The following is a 27796-nucleotide window of genomic DNA, read 5'->3' on the forward strand; positions in this document are numbered from 1 at the left end:
GAGAATGATCTAACAAAAGACAAGCAAAAACACTGTTCAAAAACAAAGATCACAAATGATTCCGTTTCTTTAGGAAGGTGTAGCTCGCTGGTTCATCTAACCCCTTTCTCCTTATCTTACGTTCTTTTTATCTTCTCTTCGGGACTGCTCTTCCAAAGGACTAGAGTTTGGTTTCCAGCTCCAGAGCATCTGATGCCCTCTTCTGGCATTGTCAGGCACCTGCACCCACGTACACACCTACACAAAGACGGGCAATATACATAATTAAATGAAACATCTTGTCCCAAGTGAGAAATGCCTGCCAGGAAGGACTGCGTTCAAGGCCCCGATAAAAAAGGTGTCCTCTCTTGTTTTCTCAGCTTTCCTTCGCTGCCACCACGCCTGTTCTTGCGGATAAGAAGAAGTACCCATATTTCTTCCGGACTGTGCCCTCTGACAACGCGGTGAACCCAGCCATCCTGAAGCTGCTGAAGCACTTCCGGTGGCGGCGCGTGGGTACACTGACGCAGGACGTGCAGCGCTTCTCCGAGGTACTTCTGGCCCACATTTTCGGGAATATTTCACTGACATTTCATACATGTGTCATTGTATCTGGCTCCGGTAACCTACCTGTCCCTCCTTCCCTCACCTTCTTCCCCTCCCAAACTGTCCCCTTAGTTTGTCTCACACTATTGCCCTCTCTTGCTTTCCCTCTCCCCTTTTACACCCCTTTCTCTGCTCGCTTTACTGCTAAACCCCATCCTGACATCCCTTTTAGTTTGGTACCCATCCACCTAGAACTCTTCTCAACATACACACTTAAGCCCTTACTGTACATGGATAATTTTGCTTTTCATTTGCTCTTTGGTGGGCCCCAGAGACCTTGATTGAGCTCCTTTTTAATAGGGTGGTGTGTAAGCTCAGATGGGTGCATTATAGCTCATGGAACCAGACCACTGGGGGTGTTCACAGCCATGTACCTCACAGCCTCCACCTCAGGTCTGCATGTGAATGCTGACAATATTTTTCTAAAAGTGAAGTTATGGGCTATGAAAACTGGCCAGAACTGACTTCAGGGACATCTGGTCCACTTTCAGAATGCTTGGAGATTGCCACCTGCTCACCTCTTCATCCACAGTGGATGACAGCCCTCAGTGCAGAGTAGTGGTCTGTCCCTTTCTCTATCATTTCCTCTACCTCCTTAGTCTCCTTCCAATCAAGTCATCCTCGGAGGCTTAGAAGTCCCAGGAAGTCATCCTGTGGGCCATGGGTCATGGGTCATGGAGGCTTAAACACTCAAGTCTGGTGAGCAGGCAAACCTCAACACGACTGTGTCCTGGGCCCTAGTAGGGTTGGAAAGGGGCAGGGCTGGGAGTCTCCAGCTTGGCTTCAGCAGATTGCACAAACCCATTTCTGAAACTCTATCCCCATCCAGCAGCCACTCGATAGTTGCCTGTGAGACCCTGGAAAGGCCCCCCCTACCGCTCTGAGCTGTGGTTTCCATCCCCTCCCGAAAAATAAGGACAACTCCCATCCCAGATGCTTCCGTGTGTGTGTGTGTGTGTGTGTGTGTGTGTGTGTGTGTGTGTGTGTGTGTGTGTAGAAATAGAGAGAGAGAAAGGGGAGGGGAGAGAGAGAGACAGAGAGAGAGAGAGACAGAGAGAGAGAGAGACAGAGAGAGAGAGCTGGCACTATGATCTGTAAAACCCAGTACAGAAAGGAGTTGGAAGTGCTTGGGAATGGAAGTATTGAGCAGTGATCCAAGACAGGCTTGCATTCCCAGGCAAGCCCCTCACTGAGGACTAAAGGGACCTTGACCTCCAGTGGGAACCACTCACTGCCAACCTCTGAAGAAGTTGTTGCTGGCAGAGTCTTTTGTGGAGCAGGGACAGGGCTCTCAGTGACTGAGAATCCCTGCAGGGATTCAGGGGTGCCTGCTCAAATAGCATCTTTGGCTGTGAGAGCCTAAGAAGTCCTTAGAGATGCCTCCCCTAATCTTGTTATTGTGTAGAAGGGGAAGACCCACAGCAGGGAAGGCCAATGTTCCAGGTTTCAAAGTAACTCCAAAGTCACCAAGGACTGTTCAAAGATGGGCCAGGACTGGAGCCAGGAAGGGAGCTCAGTTGGTACAGCACTTGCCTAGCATGCAGGAAGCCCTGGATGCCACCCCAGAACCACATAAACTGGGCAATACACACCTTTAATCCCAGCCCCAGAAAGGTAGAGGCAAAGCCTTCCTCACTACAGAGAGATGCCTGGGATAAATGAGACCCTGTTTAAAAGGAAGGGAGGGAGAAATTTTTTAATTAAAGAGAAGAGAAAAATGACTGAATTACAAGTCCTGATCCCCTAGTTCAGACACCATTTCCTTTGCAGCCATAAATTCCTGGGGTCACATGGGAACTGCTGGTAGAGGGCCCCAAGGTCTGAAACTCATGGAGCTTGGTCAAAAGAATACAAAAGATCAGTCTGGCTGTACCAATGAGTACTTTGATGATCCCTAAGCTCTCTCCACACCAAGCTGACTTCCATATGCCTGCCCTGTAGGGGGAGGTGATGATGCCCACATTGCAGATGAGAAAACTGAGAGTAGCAGAGGGCAGATGGCTTTGCCTGGTGTTCCAGCTGCTGGTCACTGTTTTTTCTATGACACTGTCCTCCCTGGGATCAGGTGTTGGCTGTTTGGTGCCACATCCCTGTCCCCACACAGCTGTGTCAGGGCTGTCTGCTGGGGTCTTGGCATCTTGGGAAGACACCTTTCTAAAGTGTAGGATGCAGCTTGGTGACAATTGCCGGCAAGGACTCTTCTTGATTAAAGCTCTCAGCCCAGTGACTCCTCTGCCTGAGAACCTTGGCATCCTCACCAAGTGTCTGGGCTGCTTCACTGGAGTGCAGCTGCTGGACCCTGGCCAGGGGCTAACAGCTTCTCAGGAGTGCAGAGGAAACTGGATTCCCTTTATGGAACTAGTAAATGGGCAGTATCAAGCACTTCTGTTCCAGATAGGTACACCGGAAGAGACCTAAAGGGAAAGCTAGTCTGAGGTTGGAGGGGTGGGCATAATCCCAGAATTCGTCAGTGTGATACTAGTACTATGGGCTAGGTAGAGTCTGAGGGCCATACCAGCCATGGCACCAACTGTTCCTGCAAGCCCATAGTTCCTATTGTATGACAATGCACTTGGTAGATCTGAGCAGACATCTACTTACCCCAGATAGGAAGCCAATGACAGAGTGAGGATGCCACCAGCCAATTGGTGAGTCAATGAGTATACTTGGGTGACTTCCAAGGTTATAGAGAAAGGGTTACCTACAGGATCAGAAATACTCAAAGGCAGCTGCAATCACCAAAGTCCACCACAGCATGGGGGACAGCTCATGACTACTGGAAACCTGGAGCACACACAGCTTAATAGGTCAGAGTATCTTCTCCAGGTGCTCAGATGGCCTGAGCCGCTTCTAGGCAGGTCTGTCAGTCACCACTCAACAGTCCTTGCTTTTTTATACAAGCCCAGGGAGGGAGAGGTCTAGTGAGTCTGTTCAATTTTAGGGACTAACTGAAGCCTTTGAGTTGTTGGCTTTCTGATCTTGAAGAGCTTCTGTGAGGGATGAAATGTGCTACCCGCCTTAGGATAACCTGTGTCTTAAGGAGCTTTCCTCCAAGACCGAATGTTTCATCAGAGGAAAGAGCTATACAGCAGTCCCCATGAGTCAAGGCTGTTGCCCAGTGGCCCCCAGACAAGTGAATCTGGCTCAGACAAGTGAATCTCTAGGTCTAGCCTTACAGGCTGTGAGTCCTCAGACAGTGTCCTGAGCTTACTCTCACGTGTGCCAGACCTGGGAATGCAGCTGAGACAAGAAAGGATTTGTGGCTAGAAAGACTAAATGTGCTGCAGCCATGCCCTCTCTAGATTAGAAACTGTGAAGCCAGAAAAGGAATGACTCAATACCAGGCAGACTCGTCTGTAAGCCTGGCTTTGTGGGCAATGCTGCGGTTCCACATGCTTGATTCAACTTACAGAGGCGGGCTTCCCCTGTGTAAGAGCAGATGTCGCTCAGGGAGATGGAGGTGTAGACAGCAAGATGAAACTGAAAGGCCCCCTGTGTAGGTGTTGCTCATCCAGTGGTCATTCACTGCCCCGAGAATTCGGGAAGCAAGCTTTGGGAACATACATCTACTCACTCAGAGAATGACGATGTGGCCACATTGTGTGCCAGACCCTGTACTCATAGGCATAGCACCAGGGTTATCAGCTGTCAGATTTCCTGCATTGGCGTCTTAGTTCTTGCTGCTCATTGCAATCCGGGGAATTCCCACCCCCTCTGCCATGCATGTGTGTTTGTGTATATGTATGTGTACACGTGTGCATGCAGAAGCCAGAGGCCAGTGTCAGATGTCTCCCTCAATCACTCCCCACCTTGTTTTTTAAACAGGGACTCTCACTGAACCTAGAGTTTACAGATTCAGCTGGGTTGGCTGGCAACAAGCCACTTGTCTCCATCTCCCTGCAGAGGGATTGCAAGGGCATGCTACTGCACCTACTGTTCTGCAAGGGTGCTGAAATCTGAACTCAGGTCCTCATTCTTGCATGGAAAGTACTTGATTGACCTAGTCATCTTCCTGCCCCAATTTTGTTTTGGTTGGTTGGTTGGTGGGTTGGTTGATTGGTTGATTGGTTGGTTGTGTTTTGGACATAGGGTCTCGATGTGCAGCTTTGGCCTCTATCCTCCAAGAGCTGGGATTATAATCACACTTTTTTTTAAAGTCCAACCTAAAATTTAGATTCCCTAAATTGGATTTTCCACTTTCAGCAGCTTTGTTGGGATGTAACTTTCCAGCTAGACACCTTCCATTGCTAGTGTCTGTGTCAGTTACTTTCACAAACTCACACAGCTCTGCCCTCTCGCTTGTGCCCATTTGTAATTAGCCCTACCCCCAGCCTCCTGTGACTGCTAAGGCATCCTTTCCACATGACATAAATGACCAACAAAGCCACTTCGGACAGATGGCTCACTCTGTCTCCTTCTGTGAAACAAACCAGCTGGGGCAGGTGAAGTGCCTCTAGCTCAGGGCATTTAACTGGGTGAAGGGGTATCCACGGCCCCTGATGTTGCCATTGCAAGGGACATAGCCATGAATCTCGATCTTCACGTGCTATAGTTCAGTTTGTTTGTTTGTTTTTAAGGGCTTATTGTTTTGCAGCAGTTTTGAGTTCTCAGGAAAACAGAAAGTAACACACAAAGATGACCTGTATGTCTCCACCCCATACACTTTCACAGCCTCCACCATCAGCCACCACCCCCTCCGCAGAGTGGCATCACTACACCTGATGATCTGATCCTGATGATCTGATCCTGACTCATCTTCACCGTTTAAACCAGTGGTGCACATTCTGTGTTCAGGCAAACCTACACCAGGATACAGCTTTGGTCCCAACATAACATGAGTCCTGTTTTCCAGGCAGTACTAGGCATTGAACCCAGGCCTTGTTCATGCTAAGCAAGCACACAAAATATTTACACTGCCCGAAAATATTACATCACTGTGTTGGCACGCAGTCAGCTCTCCTATGTCTTTAATTTGGTTGCCACTTTCTGTTTAGTACTAATATTCCATTGTCTGGGATATGCCGCAATTTATCTATTCGTTACTGGAGGATAACTTGGTTGCTTCCAAGTTTGGACAATTAGGGGTAATTCAGCCATAAACACCCATATGTAGATTTTTATGTGGACATAATGTTTTCAGCGCCATTGAGTAAAGGAGTTGACTGCTGGATCACACAGTAGGATTGTTTAGTTTCATGGGAAACTGCCTTCCAGTGTGACTGTGACACTGTGCATTCCTCCAGCAACAAGTAGCATTGCTCTGACTCCGTATCTTTGCTGTTTGGTGGTGCCAGTGCTCTGGGTTGGCCATTCTCAGAGGTGCTCAGTGGCATCCCATGAAGGAGGATTGGAGCAGCTCCTTGCCTCTGCATTCTCTGGCTTGGTTTGGGGATGTGGCTGTATTAACGGTGCATCTTTCTCTGAGTATTGGGGTGAGTGAGTACATTAGGGGAGTCCCAATGCCAGGAAAGGTGTCTCACTAGGCAGATGTAACATGCAAGGAAGCTGTTGTTTTCAACACCATCTGGAATCCAGTTCCTCATCTGGGGCTGGGTCCTCTGTCAACACAGCATGATTCCCTGCACACAGGCTCCAAGACTTCCTACCTAGTCCTTGGTTGTCTGGAAGGTTCTGGGGGTGACCTTTCTACACCAAAGATCTCCTTCAAGTGGCAGGACCCACCATGGCCCTTCATCTGCCCATGATCAGAATGTTGCCATCTGTGGAGTTTCCTCTTCAAAGCCCCTGCCCTTTGGGGCCCTCCTGTGCCTTTTGGAACCTTCCCCAGGGCCAAGTGGCCATCTGCTCCACGACAGGTATGAGGAGCCCCTCTGAAGTGCTGCTTGCTCTTCTAGAGAGCATCCTGGAACAAAGCCTGCAGCCAAGAACAGAAGGACCCCACACTCCGAAGCCATAGGCCACCTTTATGGGAATCCCAACTCTTCCCTTCCTTTGAGCAGAAACTGGACCCAGAGCATGGGTAGCATAGCCCAAAAGACCCTCTGAAGGAGTCCCTCAGAGAACCCTCTGCCCTGGCAGAAGCACCCTCCCCCATCTGTCCACATTCCCTCTCCTGTGGAGTCTGTATGCTCAGGCCTCTGAGGTCATTTCTTCCTGTATGGGCTCTTAACACGATGCAGAATAAGATACTACCTGTCCATCACATAGCTTCCCCACCACTGGCCACTCCATCCCTATGGCTCATCCCTGCATGTGCTCCCTGGCTTGTGTAGGTTCAGTAAGAACCTACTAATCAAGGATTTCTGTTTAGCAAGTCAGACTTGGAAGGGCTAACACTTCCTTCTCCTGGTGCCTACCTGTACCAGGAATGGTGAGATGAGGTTAGGAGATGCAGGGAAATGCCAGCACCACCCTCCATGTGTACCAGCCTTGCCTTCTGCCCAAGTCACCAGACATTGAGAAGATGTGAGGAGCCAGTAGCTCAGATTTCCACAGAACTCAAACAAGGCATGATGTCATTTGTTGATAGCTTTTGAGACTGACAGTGTTTGCTGATGGGAACCCTACTAGACATCTCAGCAAAAATTCTGAACCAGCAGCAACCCAGAGTTTGCTGTGTGGTGCTTCCAGTTGATGTTGGTATTGAGCGGTGAGAAGCTGCGTTGTAGTCAGTGCTGAGTGATTGACTCTTGGATCCTCTGTCTTCAGGATACTACAGTCCTATCGCCTACCGCAGTGTGGTTCCAGGATAATCACTGGGCTTCACACCAGAACCACTGAGTCAGACACGAGGCACAGTGACAGATCTGAGCTAGGACCTGAGCACCACTATACTGCAGAAACTGGTGACCTTGGGATGGCAATGAGCACCAAGTAGGCCAGGAGCACTGAGAACCTCTGATCCTGCCCCTAACCCCATCCCTTACCCCTTAATGGCTTGAGGGTTACATCAGCAGAGCTGTCATTTGGAGACAGGAGGGGGTGTGGGATGGGTCAGATTCTAGTCCTAATGGCCCAGGGCTCTGCCCCTCACTTAACTTTCAGCTGAAGAACTAACTGATACTTTTGACTGACTTGGCTGCAACCCAAGCATGCATCTACTCTATTCCCCCAACTCTGGCTCTAAGGTGGAACTAAGCCTATAAGGTGGCTGCCCGGATCAACTCTATAGCCTGCTCACACTGAGGGGGCTGTTTGCCTCTTTGGCATGCTGGAGGACAGGGGTCCATTGTTTTCCAGTGTGGTCTGAATCCACGCTTTGACTTTCACAACTTAATAGCACTGTATTCACTTTTCATATACTAGAAAACATGCAGTTATTGCCAGATCATAGACTATATTCCTGGATGTGGCTTAGGGTGGGACCCTCATGAAGAAGAGAGGCTACTGAGAGGTGGAGGGAAATACTGCTAGGGATTCGCACACCTGGTGAAACGGTGACGGAGATTTGGGAACCTAGGACTACTGAAGACCTTCACTCTTGAGTGTGGGACAGGGGTCTTTCAGTGGCTTTTCCTTGGGCCTAACTTAGAGAAGGTATCCCAGTGGGAGGGACCTTGGGTCTTCATACTCTGCGATGGCCCCAATGGGGCAGACCCAGGGCTTCATGTGATATTTGTTCCTTCTTGTAAATGTATTCCATGGATGTGACCCTCTAGTAGGTTCTCTGTGACACCATTCCCTGAACAGTGGGGGACCACCACAACTGGGGAAAGCTGTTGCTCCTCAGAGTGTCCAGGGCCTAGTACCTGTCACTTTGGTGGCAGTATGTACACCCTGGGACTTCTGGAGAGAAGGCAGAGCTCCACGGCGGATGCCTCAGACTATCTCAGAACACAGCTGGTATGTGGCTGTCTCTTGCTTCCCACCCAAGGACTAGGAGAACATGACTGACAGCCATGGTGACAAAAGCCCCTGGGTCTTGCAGATGGTCCTCCCTAACACTCCACGATGACTTCATGGACCTCTGCACCAAACTGGAAAGAAAGGTCCCTCTAATCTCTGCTCACAGAGGCTGGGATAGCTGTGTGAGGGCCACTCAGCAAAGGGTCACAAGGATTCCAGAACACAGGGGTGAGGGAAGAGTGCGACTTTAAGACAGTCTCTGGGCTGTCCTTACTGCTCTCAGAGATCTCCCAGGGACACTTCCTGTGCCTCCAGCACCCCAGCAAGTTCCCAGGATGCCACTCTGGCCCTGGGAAGCAGCTACTGCATCAAGCCTTATAAAGAAGGAAGAACCATTGCCCTGTCATCTGTGGTCACTTTCTAAGTACCTGTTGTATGCAAGTGATTCCATTCTATCACCCAAAATGGTGGCATGCCTTAGAAAGGACTTAGCCAGGGAGAGAGGTGTGCGACCTTGCCAGAGTGTGACAGGAAAGACGTATTAGTTATATATGGGATCACCAGGCTACACCTGCTCGTTTGCTGGAGAGAGCCTGGGAGCCTTTGGCAAGCATTTTTGACTCCTTCTTACCCCCAGAAGCAATGAGGTGGCTGCCATTTTATTATTGCCCAATTCCCAAATCTTGGAGACCAGCATTCCCCTCCACACCTGCTCACACCACGTACTCCCAGGATGTCTTATTTCAGACAGGCCTCTGGGCTGACAGGCAGCATGTGTGTAGGTTCTCCACAGCTATTCTGGTACATTCTGACTGTGAGCTCTCCCCCAAGGCCCATCTGCCAGGCTTCAGGAGCATCAGGGCCACGTGAGAGACGGAGAGAAAGGGATGTTGTAGAGAACCTAGAACCTCCCAGGAAAGAGCGAATAGCTTGTTGGGAGATCCAGGGGCAAGAAAGCTAAAGGGAGCCACAGAACATTTTAAAAAGAGAGTGGGGTTGGTTACAGTCCTGAGGGGAGATTGGGACTAGCAGACCCTAAGCCAGGAAACTAGCCAGAGGTCCCTTCAGTCATAAAAAGAGAAGTTATAAAGCTGTGGTTACTCTTTGCATATAAATGTCAAGTTTTCTTTTCTTTTTCTTTTAAAATATTGATTATTATTTTCTAGATGTAATATTAAAAATTCTTAAGGCAGGAACTCGGCAAAATAGCAAAGAAAAGAAGAAAATTAAAAATCAGCCATAACCCAATATGCGAGTCCATTTTTCTATTGCTATTGTAAAACATCAGTGACTGGGTATACACTCTGTATATAAAGTGAAACTATATAAAGAGAAGATGTTTGTCCAGTTCATCATTCTGGAGGTTTGGCGCCACGGCAAGCTGCACTCTGGTCAGAGCCTCACTGTGGATTCAAGGGTGTGAGGAGGAAGGACATGGCTAGTTAACCTTCTCTTGCGAGCTGCATCTCTTCCTTCTGAAAGAAACAGCTTTGGCTACCTAGTTACTTCTGACCAGGCCACATGTCCTAAAGGTCTGCTCCTCCCACCGCAGCCACACAGAGGACAAGTCTCCTACACAGGGACCTCAGGAGGGTGAAGCCTACAAACTGCCCTTAGCATCAGGCTCAGGTCATAATGGTTGTCCGATCACCATGAAGAGGCCTATGGACATGAGTGATATCCCCTTCCTATGTACCCAGCCTGGAGGGAGCAACCTCCCAGGTTTGCAAGTGTCCCCCACCACCTTGACTCAGCACTGGGTAAACACTGTAGTGACCCGAGCTGCTGGCCTCTGGGGTGTAATTCAGGTGCCATTTCCTGGTCTTATCCACTCAACTATCTGTCCCTTCCTTCCCATGTCCCAGAAATTCTGCAAATACTCTGCCTGCTGATGGCCTTCCAGAACTATTAGTGCTTTTTTTTCTTTTTCTTTAAAACTCTTATTTGTCATTATAAGATATTTTGGAATGAAGAAAGAGGCAGATCTGTATCCTGTCACCTCCATACAGTCTATGTTCAAAAATCCTGCTGTTGCTCATGCTATCATTTCCTCAAGCGAGGCCCCGGTACAGAACACAGAGGTAACTGCCAGCTTTCACTGATTATATGCACAGATACAATGGACTCATATTGGACTTCTGTCTGCACATCTCTGATTATTTTCCAAGGATGGTTCCTAGAAATAGCACTCGTGCATTTTGAACCTTTTGTGTGTATTGCCAAATTGTCCTCCGAGAAGATCACACCAATGAGTTCCAGCTCTGTGTCGAGTATTCTCTCATCCTTGGCAATGGCTGTTTTAATTTGCATTTCTTTGATTACTATTGAGATTGAATCTCTTTCCTAAGGATCCTCTTGTTTCTAATTTTCCTTTTGTGAGTTTGGCGGCTCATGTGATAAGCACTTTTTTTTTTTTTTTTTGGACTGTCTTTCCCTCACAGGTTTGTGAGTCAGTTTTATATAAGGCCACTGGCCCTTTGTCATGTTTGTGGTAGGTATTTGCTGTTGTTTTACATGTCCTTGAGCCTTGGCTTTGATGCTACTTGACATGTGGAGAATCTTGATATTTTATGTAGTTGGATTTATCAGAACCATGTTTCCCACCTTTAATTCTGTGCTGAGCTTCCTTGTCACAGGGATTCTTGTAACTATGTCTCTGTTTTCTTCTAGTGCTTCTATTGCAGCCTTTCAGCTTATCTGGAATTTCTGTAAAGAAAGTCTAAAACATCAAATCTTTCTTCTCCTGCTCCCAGATGCTCAATTATTCTTTCAGCATTTAATGGCTGTATCTATCCAGACTCATTTAAATGCCTATGCTAAAGTCGACCTTTAGAAAGTAACATACATTTCTATATGCTTTTGACCAGTTTTACAGAACAAAAATGTAGCCCAAGCCACAGATGTGATTTTAGATTTTCTTGTGACTACATTTTAAAATGTTAAAATAAATAGGCAGAATTAACTTTAATAATGTATCCCCTTGGCTGCAATATGTCCAAAATATTATCGTTTCAGCAGGTGTCGCTAGCCTCAATAAGTGCCCAGGGATTCAGTGGCACCAAGTCAGGCTGCACCAGCTTCATCCTCTGTTCCTGCATTTAAACTCGTCCTGGTGCTCTAATCACCAACGTGGACCTGGGGCCCTGTGTGTTAAGGGGTGCTCAGTTATGACATAGCTAAAGCACAATCCTCCCTTCTTTGATCACGGCTTTATTTTCACCAAGTTAATTGTGGTAAGTCTCCCAGAATGCTTTTGGTACTCTTGCCTGATTTCTGGTCACTCTCTGATTGCTGTGCTATAGATGAGGCATCTCAGCAGCCCTTGGTGCACATTCATGAACACGGAGTGTGTGGTTCTTTTGGTTTCTGACCAAGTAGCCTCATTTTCTTTGTGTAGGTCCTTTCCCTTGGGATTATTTCTGTGTCCTTCATTGAGCATTGATTTGGGGGATGAGATCTACTTTCCAGGATATTTTTTAAAATGATTATTGCTGGCATATAGGAAAGCCATTGATCTCCACGCACCTCTAATGACTAGTGTATTGAACATATTGCTTCCGAAAGCTTACCCTCTCTTAAATCCCTTGGGCTCTCTAGGCAGTCAGCAGCAACATCCACATTAAGAATGAATCCTCTTTGGGTTCCCAGCATCAGCATCTTTGTCTTCTTGGTTTCTCACTGTGCCGCCCTGCACAGTTGTTCAGAGCAAATGGGCAGGTTTCTAGTTGGTTTCAGGCAGATTTCTAACCCTAGCTGAGCTCCCCAGAGGCTGGATGACTTTGGGTACATCATTCATTTAATTTTCCCATGTCTCTGAAAGCGGGGGCATACTCAGATTACCTCAGGGGTTGTGGGTATTAAAATAGCTAATACACATAAGTACTCAAAGATTAGAACAGCACCCAGGGCCACCACTGTCATTTGCCCTCGATGTTCATCTTGTTGTGTTCACTAGACATTAGAGTGATGTCTCCAAATGATAATACTGAGTAACTCCGTCTCACACTCACCGTCAAGGAGAATGTCATTGGCAAGGTGTTATGCCAGTTGGATATTCCTCACCATCTCGAGAGATGTTCTGTTCTCATTTACTCCATATAGGCACGTAGATCTTCAATCTACAAAACAGTGGCTGCCTGGACTCTAAACTGGTAACCATGTTGTCTTTTCTTCAATGTACAAGCGTGAGAAATTGCAGTCATTGGTATTCTTGAATTCACCTCATGATGCACTCACACAGGACACGTTTATGAAGTGCATCCAATTCCAGTCACATGAACACAGCAGAGAATGGAATGCTCCCCACCCCCAGGGATTCTGCGTTCCGGTGCAGGGAAACAGACAGGAAGAGAATCGGCTCAGTGGCTCTTATGTGAGAGACAGCAAGTACCAGGGAGATTAGTCAGGTAGGCTCAGGGGTTCTGTTGGACAGTGAGGAGTGTGGTGAGGTGAGAAGAGCCTCTGGGATGCCTCACGGTCAACTTGTCAGGGATAAGAAAGCCTCAGAAGGAACAGCTGATGGGGGTGCTGGCATGGAGGGGTCTGATGTGAAAAGACACACCATCAGAGGCCATTATGGCTGGGGCAGATTGAGGAGGAGGAACGTGTAGTGACTGTCCAGGTCCTGGGAGGGATTTGTGGACCTTCTAAGAGCATGGCTGACACTTTGAGTCATCAGAGGCTCTAACAGAGAGCACTTTGGTTTTGTATTTACTTTGAAAAAAAACAAATCAAATATGGAGAAGCATCCTAAAGTATCCAGTTAAAATTTCCATGGTATATACACAGGGATACAACCATTGCCCCACCTCATCTAGAACATGTCTTTGGCCCCAAAAGAAATCCCATGTCCATGCCCATTAGCCTTCATGCCTCTCATCCAGGCCCTGAGAATGGCTAATCCTTTGTCTCAATGAATTTCCCTCTAATAGACTTACATATAAATGGAATCATAAAATATATCGCCCATTGGGTTGAACTTAGTCACCTAGCATAATGTTCTCAAGATTCATCTATATAGCAACATGTATCACCACTTTGCTCTTTTTATGGCCAAATAATATTCCATTATGAGGCTACAACACATTTTTTAGCCCACCCATCAAGGTGATACATATTTTGCTGGTTTCTGACTTGCTCTGCAATGAATAATGCTGCCACAAATGCTTGTGTGTACTTGTTTGGGGGTGTACATATGTCTTTGATTATTTTGCATATGCACCCAACCAAGGGCTGAGCTCACTGAGTCATATGGTAACTCTTTATTTACATAAATATTTGGAGAATGGTTAAACCACTCTCTGGTTTGCACCAACATCCAAGCCATCTTCACATTCCCACCAGCCACATGTGAGGGTTCCAACTTCTCCATGTCCTTGCCAGCACTTGTTATTTTCCATTTAAAAAACTGTAGCCAGCCCAATGGACAAAAAGTGGTGCCTCATTGTGGGTTTGATGGTATTTCCCCTCAGATATGTAAAGATATTGAAAATCTTTGCATGTTCTTCTGGGCTCTTGTATGTCCTCTTTCAAGATGTGCCTATTTGGATCTTTTGTTTAGGGTTTTGTTTTGTTTTTTTTGTTTTGTTTTGTTTTTTTGTTTTTTTCAAGACAGAGTTTCTCTGTGTAGCCCTGGCTGTCCTGGAACTAGCTCTCGTAGACCAGGCTAGTCTGCAACTCACAGAGATACGCCTGCCTCTGCCTCCCGAGTGCTGGGATTCAAGGTGTGCGCCACCATGGCCTGACTCTTTTAATTTTTAATTGGGTTGTTTGTCTTTTTTGATATTGGGTTGGAAGAATTCTTCATAGATCCTAGATATTAGGTCCATATCAGGTGGTCGTCTCTACTGACTCAAAACTTAAAATGGGGATATCCTGTTGAACGTATAGACTAAAATGCAAGAACTAGCTAGAGCAGATGGAGAATGTGTTTAAGCATACCTAATCCAGTGAGCACTGTGGCTTAGCCTGCAGTCTCCCGGGTGCTCTGACACTTACACCAGCCTACACGTGTACAAAGCGGTCTACACAAAGGATAATTTAAAGTAAAATGTCAGGCTGGAGGTGTGGCTGAGTAAGTAGAGTGCTGGCCTAACATGCATGAATCCCTGGGTTCAGGCTCCAGCACCAGGTAAAACTGAGCACAGCCAGGCATACCGTGCACTCCTTTAATCACTGCACTTTCAGGCAGAGGCAGGTGGATTTCTGTGAGTTCAAAGCCACCACATTGTGAGTTCCAGGACAGCCAGGGCTATGTAAAAAGATCCTGTCTACAAAACAAAGCAATCCATAACTGAGCATGGTGTCACATGCCTACAGAGAGGGAGGCAGGAGGATCTCAAGTTCATAGTCGTCTTTGGCTACATAGAAAGTTCTGAGCTACATTAAACACTGCCTCAAAATCAATCAGTCAACTAATTAGAAACAAAGTATTAAGTATTTGATGCAATTTATTGAATGCATGTAACCCAGAAGCAACTTTGGTAACACGGGCTGCTGTGGAGAATGGGTTTTCGGTGTTTAGGCGTCTGTGACTGCGTGGAATTTGTGGCTGGATGCTGCTCAGAGTCATGGAGAATATCATCCCACGTATCACTAGCCTGAGAGGAAAATATCAAAATTCAAAATCAGAAAGTTCATTTTTATTGAGCGTGTGTCACTTTTGCACCATTGTAAATTCAAACACCCAGAAGTGGTCCTTCACAGGCTGAGGACTGTCCTGATAGGATCTGAAGTGTTCCCTTGCGTGCTGGGGAAGGTTTTTACTTTCATGAAGCCCTTTGTGAACATGCTTTTCATTTCGATGAAGTCAAAGTTGTCTTTTGAAGCCAGGCGGTGGTAGCATGGCGCACACCTTTAATCCCAGCACGTGGGAGGCAGAGTCAGACGGATCTCTGAATTCTACAGCTTTGTCTACAGAGTGAGTTCCAGGACAGCCAAGGCTACACAGAGAAACCCTGCCTGGTGTGTTTGGGGGGTGGGGGCGGGCGGTACTTTGGTCCTCGGATTTAAGGAGCACTGTCTAGTCCAAGGTCATTAAATTTTCTTTTAAGAGTTTTTGTGGTTTTAGTTTTAGTTCCTATGATTAGAAACTTTAATCACGACTTCTCTGAAATGAGCGATGACTGCAGGAGCTGACCGAATGCAAACCTGAAAAAGCCCACCTTCTGTGGCCCTTGCTTCCTGCTGCCATTTGGTGGCGCTGGTCTGCCCGGTTACCGCTCTGATCCAGGTTACCTGGGCACACTTCCCTGTACCTTCAGCTCCTCCTGTGAATCTAAAATCTTCTTGGCCTCTTCTCCCTCCCCTTCCTCTCTCCTCCCCATCCCCTCTCCTTCCCCTCCTCCACGTCCTTAAGAATCATAAAGCATCTCTCTTAGGTCCTTCCATTTTCCCACCCCAGACTCCATGCATCCGCTTTATAAAACAGCCATCCTGATTGGTGGGAGCAAAGCAGGGGGCAGGGCAAAAGCTAAATTTTTTGGAGGCGCATTGTCGACTTGTAAAGAAAAGGACAAATTCAGACCCTTATTGAATCTTTTATCTATTCCTCCACTTTCTGGTTTCTTTTCTCTCGCTTTTCTCTTTATTAATATTGTCTCTATTTTGTCATTCTTTTTCTAAGTGGATTTGCATGCTTGTTCTTTATGCTTATCTTGGTGTCTATGAAATGCATTTATAGAGTTAAATTTATATTTGGTCAGGGTTTTAGCCGATACTATAGTTTTAGATAAACGTTGTTTCTTCACCATTATAATTGTTTTTGCAATTTTGTTTAGATTTGAAATATTTGGCTTCACCTTGTCTAGTTTCCAATATAGAAATGCAGGAGTGCCTGTCTGTGGTAAGCTCCAGAAGTTATGACACCATTGACCCCCCTGCCCCCATCACCTCTGATTTGGGGTTTTATTCAATTTTATTTCTTACATTATAGTTACTCCTTGTCAGCTGTAATCTGACACATTGATTTTATCTTGAAACTACATGGCAGGAGCCATGATTTAACATTCAAATCCTCACTTAACCAACTGGTATCTACTGACACATCTTTGAATTGCTCCGTCTTGTCTAGCACAACTGTATATTTTATTAGGATTTTGAATATACTGTTGTATCTTTTTTTGAGAATTTCATACACGCATGCAATGTATTTTGATCATATCCAGCCCCTATTCTTATCCCAACTCCTCCCAGATCCACCCCAGCCCCTCTCAACTTCATGTTTCCTTTTTATTGATTGTTTTTTAAATAACCGATTGATTCCCATTTGTGCTGCCCATATGAATACAGGTATGGGACCATCTACTGGAGAGGAAAAATACAAATATCAGATATGAAGCCAAGATGAAAAAACAAACCAGAAAGTGACACAATAAAGCAGACCCAATAAAAGTCTAAGATTTTCTACCAGATTTTCCCTGGTCCGGAAGCCATTAACTGCCAAAAACTCTTCAGTTAGGGGTAAGAGCTCCTCAGTTAGCTGTGGGGGCTCCTTGGTTAGGGGTAGGAGCTCCTGAGCCCTTGCCCTCCCCGTGTTGGGATGTTGGCTTGTTTGATCTATGTAAGTCTTGTGCAGCAACCATACTGTTAGCTCATGAGTGCAGTGCCCTGTCATGTCCAAAGACCCTGTTTTGGTCTGGTCCTTCCTGACCTCTGGCTCTTACTGCCCCCCCCTCTTTCTTGATGGCCCCTGAGCCTTGGGAGGAGGGAGTGTGATATAGATGTCTCATTTGTGTCTGAGCATGAGGGCATCTTTAAGTCATGTGTGTCAGGGTGGTCACCTGACTTTTCTGTCTATCTGGTCCTCACATCTGTTATAGCTTCTCTCTGTTGTCTCCTTGGAATGACAAATTATCCTCCTGTCTTCTTCAAACCTCTCCAGACATTTAATGACTCCAATTCAGTTGTTTTGTTGGTAAACAACCCCACCCTTTATTAGCTACTTACAGAATTCTTCATCCTCTAATGAAGAAAAAAATACCACACATCTAATATTTGAATGTTTATTCTAAAACATATCTACTGCTTTTTTTAAATGTACTGATCCACCACCACAACACAAAAAATTCCACGACATAGATCAAACTAGAAAAAGAGCTTCATATGCTCTTTCATGATGCAAGTGTCTGTTACCCGCCTCAGTTCTTCCTCATCACCTAATACGTCCCCCTTTGTCCCCCGCTCAGCATGCTTTATTGTACTCACACACACATATGCACTTTCCATACATAAGAGAGAGCGTGGTTTTCTCTTTCCAAAGGCGTGTGACCTTGTGTGTGAGATACATTCTAAGTCCACCCATTTTCATGAAAATGTTGTGATTTCATTTTTCTTTAGAGCTGAATAGTATTCCATTGTATATGTATCAGATTTTCAGTATCCATTCACTTTGCTAGACAGCTAAGTTCCATCTTCTTGCTGTAGTGAATAAAGCTACAACAAGCATGACTGATAAACTTATCTGATATGTGTATGCTTTTTTCTAAAATCATGTTTGCAGCTTCTGTTTGTTGACTTTGGTCTTCCTATTGTGAAAGTTTTCTTCTATTCAATCTGTAAGTATTTCTCTTTTGTTCTGGCACCTTTCCAGGGTTCCTCTTCAGTGCCTCTGTGCATGTCTATGAGCGAGTTTCCTGAGAGGATTAACTAAGGAGGAAAGTTCCATGGGAACATGGCTGGGGTCCAGTTCATAGGCTGTGCTCCCGAACTGAATAAGGAGGAGGAATGGAGCTGAGCACCTGCCAGTCAGCATTTGTCTCTTCCTAACTGCAGATGAATGTGACAAGTGGCCTCAAGACCCCCTGCCATGCCTTCCCTGACACTTGGACTGAATCCTGGATTCCTTAAATTATCCCTTCCTTCCTTCCTTCCTTCCTTCCTTCCTTCCTTCCTTCCTTCCTTCCTTCCTCCCTCCCTCCCTCCCTCCTTCCCTTCCTCCCTCTCTTCTTTCCTTCCTTCCTTCAAGTTGCTTTGGTCAAGTATTGCCACTGCTACAGGAAAAATCATCACCACCACCATCCCTCTTAGAACACTTCTAATTCCACAGTGAGTCTCTGCATTTACCCTTCTTGTTTCACTTTTCTGTCTGGCATCTCCTAGCGACCTCAGGTTATCTTGAACGAACACCCGTCAGTGTTCTGTAACTAAGTTTTGCTTCTTCCTGCTTCTAATTTGCCTTAACTCTCATATTTATTTGATCATCGAATTCATCTCCTACTATCATTTTCTCAGCTCTACTGGGGTCCTTTGAATTCTGGTTTCTTTTATTGTATCTAGCATTCCCAGCATTTGGGAGTTCTGGTTTTCTTTCAACTCTGAAGTACAAAACTGAGGCCACAGTTTCCTTTTACTTCCAGTAGCAAATCTGTTCGTTGATGAAATCCTTCCTCTGCTCATGTTCCCTGTTTGTTTCCTTTACTGCTCCCAGTCTCTGCAGATTTCCAGTGCCCTGTGGGCCTTTCCTGACCTGGAACTGCCTTGCATCAACAGTGAATGCATCCTGGGTCTCCCCTGTTTCAGCGGCCTCTGTTGAACTTCTCACCTGAGTCTGAGATAATACAAAACTTCTTAGCCAGGGACAGCTGAGGGCAATGAGTTGTATGGTGCAGTACTGTTTCAGCTATCAGTGGTTTCTCCTTGAAGGCAGGGAACAGCTGCTCCAGATATTCAGGGCCGCTCCTGGCCTCTGCCCTTGATCTCTTACCTGAAGTGTCTGGGAGGCACCTAGACTGTCCATGGGGAAACTGGACTTGGATAGCTATTGGATTAAGGTCTCTTTATTTCCAAGCACAGCCGGGTGAAACACAGGCCAGAGCTAGGTTAAGAACCCAGCCAGCGCGGCCAGAACAAAGAGAGCGCCCCGTCCCCACGTGCAGTCCCTTAAGAAGCCCCCTTTACGTCATCCCGGCTTTCCTTCACCCCGCCCTTATGGGCGAGTCCCCAGGTCCACCTGGTACCTGCCCCAGGACTATTGGGCGGGGCTAGGGTGACTCCCTACAGATAGCTCTGCTTGCTTGTTATCAGACAGGACAGCCAAGGCACTCCAAGCTACATGGAGAGAAGGGTGCTCCCCCGAGTGGGCTCCTCACCCCTCCTGTGACCCAGCCCATCTTTCAGTGCCAAGTCATCCCTCGTAGGCTATGTGGTCAGCTCCCAGGCACATTTACCCTCCCCACAGCACAGTGGCCCCTTCTCGGGAAGCAGGACTGTGAGTCAGCCTTCAATCTGGTTTCTTTGGCATTGTACCTAGCTGAAATTCCTCAAAATTGCTGGCATGTTGATGCTTCTTGCTCCTCTTTTTCCAACACTGAGGCAGATTCTCCTATTTTTGTACTCCCTTGCAAGGTCCTTTCTGTCACTTGCAGAAGGAGGTAGCCTAGGTGGGAGGTGGACATCTGTGCTCAGCTTTCCTGTCTTTTATAGTTAAGATGGCCTCTTTCTCTCTGCATCTTGATATACCGATGATGTGAAGTTCTCCGTGCTTTCTGTTCCATGGCCCTCTCTTAAGTTCTTCCTGTAGGCTGGCCCTCGCATCACCTGGTTTTATAGTTTTGTTTTTTTTTGTTTTCCCGGGCACGTTCCCTCTCCCTCTCAAATTTCAAGTTAGCATGCCCTCTGATGAGAAATTCTCCTGCCAAACATGGCTTGCCAGGCTCGGGCAGTGCCTGCTGCCATTGCCAGGGACTCATCGCCTGGCAACCTGATCCATAGCCCAGCCTTCAGCAATATTGATGGAACTTCCCCACATCCTCCTTACCCTGCCAAGGTTACAACCTTCAAATGGAAACAGCAGAAGTTGTTCCCCTGACTCCTGGTCCCCATGTGTCCCTTTCAGAAGCCGTGTGTTTCACTAGAGAGCCATTTCGGATCCTTCTGGCACATTCATGCCTTGCTGGTGAGTCAGCAGCAGGGCAGCAGGCGGTGGAGGGGTGGGGTGCAGAGGCACCCCAGCTCAGCTTGGCAGCCCGCCCCAGAACACAATTTGCCGTATCCAGCCTGTGAACAGCTGCCTCTGGCCCTCTATGGGGAGTCACCAAGCTGGCACAGCTGCTCCTTCCGGGAGGGATTAAAAGATCTCTCCCAACAGGGGCATCAGTGCATCCCTTTGGGGTTTCATGGGGGTATAGGCTAGCTTGCTCCTGCAGAGACCACACACCTCTTGGGTTTAGTTCTATGGCAACACTGACACTTGCACCCCAGACCCTGACCCCGAGCATGTTTTCTAGCCCTCTCTTTGATTAGCTGTCGCTGGTATGACCCCTGCACTTCACACCTAGTGTGAATGATCCTTTACAAGCCCCCAGAGCAAGATGTGGAGGTACCCTTTTTTTCAGAAGACAAAGGGATTCCAGGGTTCTCTTGTTCCCCCAGAGTGTTCAGGATGGGGGATACAACAAGCAGAGCCATGGGACTCCAGGTCTGTGTGGTTCCCTCTCTCCCACAGCCTGCAGTGAGCACAGAACCGTGGACTCAAGGCTGTAAGGGCACAGCCACACTCACTGCTTTGCATGTTACGGATGGCTTCTTTTGCAATATAACAGCAGAACTTAGTGGGGCCAGACCCTGGAAGGCCAGCAACACCTAAACCACTTATACTCTGGCCCCTTGTGGGAAAAGATAGCTGCTCCTTGTTGTGGGCAAGAAATTTTAAGACTGAAGTTAAGACCTGGATTCATTGTGTTATACGTGAGCTTTGTGACTTTAGGCAGCTTCCTTAACCTCTCTGTGTCTCATTATACTTACCCACAATTTGCTCATAACTATGCTTTTTAGGTCTACACTAATGGCCAAAGTGGCCTCCTGAAGGGCACTGAGGAAGGGGACCCACCACTGTCATTCCCACTGTTCCATGTTGCCTTTTCCACCTCCCTCTAGAGTGTTCTGGCATTTCTACCTAACCCTTCCTCTTATTACCTGGATCAAAGGTAACATATAGACTTCCTCTCTAGCCTTCCCTTAGTTGGCACTAAGCGCTCAGTGGTGCATCACCGGCAGCAGGTGTCCTGTGGTCTCATTCATCCACTCAGATGGTTTTCTGAGGCAGGCCATAGTTCTAGGACCTTTCAGGGACTCGCACAGTCTCCAGACCCTCTCACTGCACACAGCCCAAGGTTGACATGCCATGACAGCTATCCTGTCCTGGCTTTCAGGTTTGCATCCCAGTTGGAAAATTCCACTTGCAGAGTAGATTCAATTCCCAACTCCTAGGAAGTTGCACTGGCCAAACTGCTGAGCTCAGCACACTCCAGGCCTTGCTGCCACTGCAGCCCGCTCAGCACTGGGGGCGGTGTCCACCCAAGACGCACACTCAGCACCTGCCCAGGATGAGGCTGGCTCCGGGCTCCTTGCCAAGGGATGGCCAGGTTGTCATTCCTAACCTTGAGGAAGCTGAGACAGCTCAGTTTCTGTCTGTGCAGGAGCAGTGGGGAGCCTGGGTCTGAGGAGACCTTGTGTGAGAGTCCCCGTGATTCTCTGGGTGACCCGAGGAACTTCCTGGTTACAGAACCAAGAAAATGAGGCTGGAGGGGTGGGGGTGGGGGGAGACAAGACAAGTAGGAGGAGCATGAGAGGGCCACGGGGCTGTGAGGGTGAGCGGAGCCCAGGAACTCAGGTGACTGTACCGATTATGACAAGATGTGAGCAGAGGCATGCATCAGGCTATTTTTTGGTAACCTGCACCTACAAAGCATGAGTGGTCTATCCCTGAGGGGCCCTATAGGAAACACGACATGTGGTGGGGGGTGGGGAGGGTCAAAAGAAAGCAAACTTCACACAAGTATTTTGGGCAAGGCCAAGGGAAGCAATCAGGCTAATGAGGCCCCAAGAACTGGCAAGATGGGAGTCAGAACCACCACCCGCATTCTTGAGGGCAAGAGGAAGGGCCAAGCTTAACAGGTGGCAACCCAGCCCCAGAGAAAAGAGCGACAAAGAAAGATCCTGAACTTTAACTTCCTCCTGCTGAGGCCTCTCTTGGGCCTTGTAGTGCCCCTGGGTTCCTTTTGCCCTCCAACACCTGCTGGGACCTCTCATTAGCCCTCTGGTGCCTGCTGAGACCCGCCACTGGCCTTTTCTCACTTCTCACCTGCGGTCTCCTGGCTTCTGAAGCCTTCTGGAGTCCTTTTGGCCCTCGGCCTCCTGCTGGGCTCCCATTGGCTCTCTGAAACCTGCAGGCCTCCTATTGGTCCTTAGACCCCTACTGGGATCCGATTGGCTCTCTGACTCCTACTGTGCCACCCATTAGCCCTTACACCCCCGGATCCCATTGTTTTTCTAATACCTGTTGAGACACCCCCTAACCCCCTCAGGACTAACCTAACTGGGAGCCTCAGAACCAGAAGAGTCAGAGATGCTACTCATTAAAGTCAAATTCCAGAGAGAGTTGGACGGGGCTGCTGGGGGCTGTGGGTGAGAATGTGTTGGGTTCCAGCAAGAGATGGGGCCTAGTTAGTATCCTGGGCATAGGACTCCAATGTTTTCTCCCAGAGTCAAGCCGAGTAGGCTAGACCAGTCATCGGGGGTGCTTCCTTGGAGAAGGGGTATGATGCAAAATGAAGCTACCCATTTTAGTCATAGGTAACTGTTAACCAGTGATGGGAATAAGAGTTTCCTATAGAAGGTTCTAGACGTAGTGTCCATGGTAGTGCCCAGGAAAGACAGAGTTTAAACAGGAAAGCCAGATTGGGGTACCCTAAAACGGTAGGGAGGAGCCACAAGGGTCCACCCAGGGTCACATATACTCAAGGACAGACCTGTCTTAGAGAGAAGAGGGCTAGGGCTTAGCACAGAGAGATGCTGGGGCATCAGACAGAGGGGAGGACACCGCAGCTGGAGCTGTGGATCACCCCAGGAAGTTATTTCACTGCTCCCCCTTTGACTCTGACTCTATGGAGTTCTCCCACTTGGCCTTCAGCCCCCGGCAACCAAGTATGAAAGGATTCCGTGCTCCCTGGGCACTCCTTCATCCTTCGCTCACCCCTCATAGGCTTCCTGTGTGCTGCATTACGCAGCACCCTGCCTTCCTCCAGGACCTGAGGAGCTTGTGTGGAAAGGAACCTGGACCAACCTCGCCAGGGTCAGCTCCTTGCAAGCCATCCCCAAGTCCAAGTTCCCCCACCTCAGCCCCAAGCAAGGTGCCCCGAAGTCCAGCTCACTTTTGCCTACATCTCCATTCCTGTTCTCAGTAAGAAGAAGAAACAGGAGAAATAAGACACACTGTGTGTCCTGGGACTCATGGGTGCCATCATGCACACCTTCAGGCAGCCCAGGGTGTGAAGGTCTAGACTGAGCCAGGTTTCTGGAGGCCCCATGTGTTCACTTCCTGTGATGGCTGAAGTGAGTCAGAACAAACTGGAGATTAAAGCAACAGAAATGTGTTTTTCACCAAGTCCGGAGTTCATGGGCTCCCAGGCCAGGTGTTGGCAGGGCTGCACCCGTCCTCGCCTCTTCCGGCTTCTGGTAGCTGCAGACATGGCTTACAGACCTCCCCCTCCTGTCTGTGTCCCCCACTCTCACTTGGCCTTTCTCTGAAAGGACACCCAGCACTGGGTTGTAGCAGCCACTCTCCTCACTAGATCCTCACCTGTGCCTTAAAGACACTTCCCAAGGAAGAGAGGGTTCTCGGGTTCAAAATAAGACTTCAGCCTATCTTGAGATCACCACCCGGCCTTCTGACTCTTCACAGTGAGGGAGGCTAGTGCACAGGGAGGGAGGCTAGTGCACAGGGAGGGACGCTAGTGCACAGAAAAGGACGCTAGTGAACAGTGAGGGAGGCTAGTGCACAGGGAGGGACGCTAGTGAACAGTGAGGGAGGCTAGTGCACAGTGAGGGAGGCTAGTGCACAGGGAGGGATGCTAGTGAACAGGGAGGGAGGCTAGTGCACAGAAAAGGACGCTAGTGAACAGTGAGGGAGGCTAGTGCACAGTGAGGGAGGCTAGTGCACAGGGAGGGAGGCTAGTGCACAGTGAGGGAGGCTAGTGCACAGGGAGGGAGGCTAGTGCACAGTGAGGGAGGCTAGTGCACAGGGAGGGAGGCTAGTGCGCAGCTGCGTCTGCCCGTCCACGCCTGCACACCAAGGATCTGACGCATTTCTCTGTGGAGTGCTGTCCTAGGGCTCAGCATGACCATTGTCCTCTTGAACTCTCATCACTTGTGGTTACCCACGTGACATGCACAAATTTGGGCCCACTGGCGTTCTACTGTGGCAGGGTGGGGGTGGGGACTCCTGAGGTCCTGTCCCCACCCCTGAAGATACACAAGTGGCAGCGGCTGCTGCAGGAGTGAGACATTTCCTTTAGAGGGCTGGTTCTCTACCTGTGGGTCATGACCCTTGTGGGAGATGAATGACCCTTGCACAGCACTCTGCTAAGACCATCAGAAACACAGATGTGTGCTCCACGATTCATAACAGCAGCAAAATTACAGTTACGAAGTAGCAATGAAAACTTTTATGGTCGGGGTCACTTCAGCAAGAGGAACTGCACTAAAGGGTCACACACCGAATTAGGAAACTTGAGAACCACTGCTTTAGAAACACTTGCATGCTGCCCAGGTTCCTGCAAGTGACTCTGCTCGGAAGCCATTGAGGAGCTGGAGGGATGGCTCAGTCAGTCAAGTGCTTGTCACACAGACATGAGCATCACAACACACGCCCGAAGTCCCGGCACGGGGGAGTGGAGACCGGAGGATCCCAGGGCAGTCAACAGGTGAACTCTGGTTCAGTGGGAGACCTTGTCTCAGAAAACAAGGTGGAGAGTGACTGAAGAAGGTGCCTGATGTCACACATGTATACACAGAAAGACACACATGAGTGTACACACATATTTGTTGCTGTCCTCTCTAGAGTGAAGAGATATTTGTTCATTACCCAGAAAAGGTTCCCACTATGCGTTAAGGCTCTCTAGAGGAGTGGGACCTATAGAGTCTGCATTTCACAGGGGTTACTAGATGGGCCTTCACAGTGCAGGCCGGGTAGTCCAGCAATGGCCGTCTGCATGCTAGAGAGGCTGAGAACTTGTTGGATGCTCAGTCCACAAGGTGGGGTGCCTCGGTAGTCACAGTCTGGCTTTGCAGGCCTGGGAGATTCCTGCAGGGCTGCTCATCTCCAGTCCACACTGGAAGGCTGAAGAAGCTGAGCTCAGATGTCTGTGAAGGATGGCAGAAGCTGCAGCAGCAACGAGGTAGACACACTGGTCAGCAAGGAGCAAAGGCATAGAGACGAAGCAACACCACTTTTCCTCTGGCCATCTTCACACCCAGGCCTCTGTGCGAAAAGCTCTGCCCACCTTGGAGCAGGTATTCCTGCCTCAATTAAGCCTTCCAGGAAACTCACAAACCTGCACAGATCCAGTCAAGTTCACAGCCAAGATTAACCACCATGCATCACATCTTCACTTATACACTTGCCCTTAATTTTAATCATATTTTATACTATGTAGCTACACAGTATTAAACACTAACTCACCTGAAAGCAGGCGAGCCTTTGGTCCCACAGGAGTGCCTGCCTTTCCACCACAGGGAGAAACTTGTAAAAAAGAATTCAAGTGCATGGGCCAAACCTTAGGAGAGGGGACAAGCAAAAACTACCCCTCACAGCTACCCAGAATTGCTTCAGCAACTTTAACCTTCAAAAAGAAGAGCGAATGGGGTAAACATAGTGTAGAAAAACCATTGGCATTGGTGGTGAAAAGGAAGCCTCTGTTTGGACACCTGCTTGCACACCTCTGATGACAGGGAGCTCACTATCACCTTTCTCTTCACTAGAACATTTTCTTCTTCACCATCGTCCATGTCATTATCCGCCCCCGCCCCCCCACACACAGCTTCCTGCTTTGAGCCAGAGTCTACTGGCCCTTCTAACTGTTGGCTCACTGGCTGCTACAGGGTGTCCAGAACCAGGCATCCCCTTCCCTATGACAGCTCTTCCGTTTTGAAGTCAGCCATCTCTTCCTGCCTTGATCTTCTCTGTGCTAATTTTCTAATTAGTTTAAATTAATGGTAGTTCCTAGGGAGCTGAAGCCCCAGTAAAAGTGACCTGAATTATTCAAACATTGGGACATTTCAAAGCCTATTTAGCCTAATTAGCATCTTAACTCTGTCGGCGCCCTCAGCATTGAAGGAGCCGTATTTGAACACGCTCCGTGTGTTAATGGATTTTTCTTGAATGAACTGTTTAATCAAGTGAAGACACATTTCATGAATGAATAGAAGTAAATCTATAATTATAGGTTTTAGTCAGGTAAGAGGAGTGACATTTCAGCACAATCTGTCGCTATATATAGCAGGTGCATTTGAATGACAAAGTAGGTTAGCTCGGCTTCCGTAGGAGAGCTGGGGACTGGTTTTGCTCTGAGTTCATTTCTAACCTAATTAGAACGTTCAGACTTGTAAGTGCAGGTAGATCTGTCCCCACTTTCCTCTAGAGCTCCGTCTTTCTGGATGATTCCTCAGCAGGAGCAGTGACCTCCATGGGAATGGTGTCTGGGAATGGCTGGTCATCAGAGCTAGGTGTCTTAGGGTCTCAGGTCTCCCACCCACAGCCCCCTGTCCTTGGCTGCCTACTTCACTGGCTTTGAACCTGCCCTGCTTGAGACCTGTGGTCTGACCATGGATGCTTGTGGTCTGTACTTTCAAGACAAGATGGAGCTGAGATGGAGAAGGTGGGAGAGGAGCCCCCGGAGAGAGGAAAGATGGGACCCTGAACCTCTGCCTTGGTCTTCAGCTGAGAACCCTCCCCCCAAACTCAGAGTGAGGAATTTGAGCGGCTCAATGGACTCATGTGGAAAATCTCCATCCCACCAATCGACTGGGAGACACCCAGATATCCTCAGATATCCCTGAGGCACAGCAGTCTTCCCAGCGACAGGGCAGTGCAGTCTTATCTTCAGCTTCATAGAAAGGCCCTGGCCAGGACTACCATGATGCTATGCCCTGGTTCTCCAGCCCTGGGAATGAAGGAGACCATGTGTGCTTATTGTTTGAAGTTGCTGGGATAATTTGTTCTGCAGCAATAGAAGACACACATTATCAATTACCCTTGATGCTTCTGTAACTTGTGGCTCTGGCCACCTCCCATTCTCTCTCTCTCCCATTCTCTCTCTCTCCCATTCTCCCCCCCTCTCTCTTTCTCTCTCTCTTTCTCTCTCATTCTCTTTCTCTCTGTCTCTCTGTCTCTGTCTCTCTGTCTCTCTCTGTCTCTCTCTGTCTCTGTCTCTCTCTCTCTCTCTCTCTCTCTCTCTCTCTCTCTCTCTCTCTCTCACACACACACACACACACACACACACACACACACACACACCTCATACCTCACCCTTCACTGACCCCACAGCAACCTGTTATCACTGCAAACACAGCTCCACTCAGGTCAACTCCTCTCTGGACTCCTCATAATGGCTTTCTATAACATTTAGAT

The 27796-nt window shown here is 48.1% G+C and overlaps 1 protein-coding gene across 1 annotated transcript in view; it reads left to right on the top strand.

Annotated features, from left to right (window-relative positions):
- Gabbr2 (gamma-aminobutyric acid type B receptor subunit 2) overlaps nucleotides 1-27796 on the top strand; it is a 344902-nt gene that overhangs the window by 146131 nt on the left and 170975 nt on the right. Inside the window, 1 exon segment of the mRNA XM_027403592.2 lies at nucleotides 360-530. Within this exon segment, the coding sequence (XP_027259393.1) occupies nucleotides 360-530 (171 nt within the window).

Source organism: Cricetulus griseus, chromosome 2 (assembly GCF_003668045.3).
Source record: "Cricetulus griseus strain 17A/GY chromosome 2, alternate assembly CriGri-PICRH-1.0, whole genome shotgun sequence".
In the NCBI taxonomy this organism is placed as follows: Eukaryota; Metazoa; Chordata; class Mammalia; order Rodentia; family Cricetidae; genus Cricetulus; species Cricetulus griseus.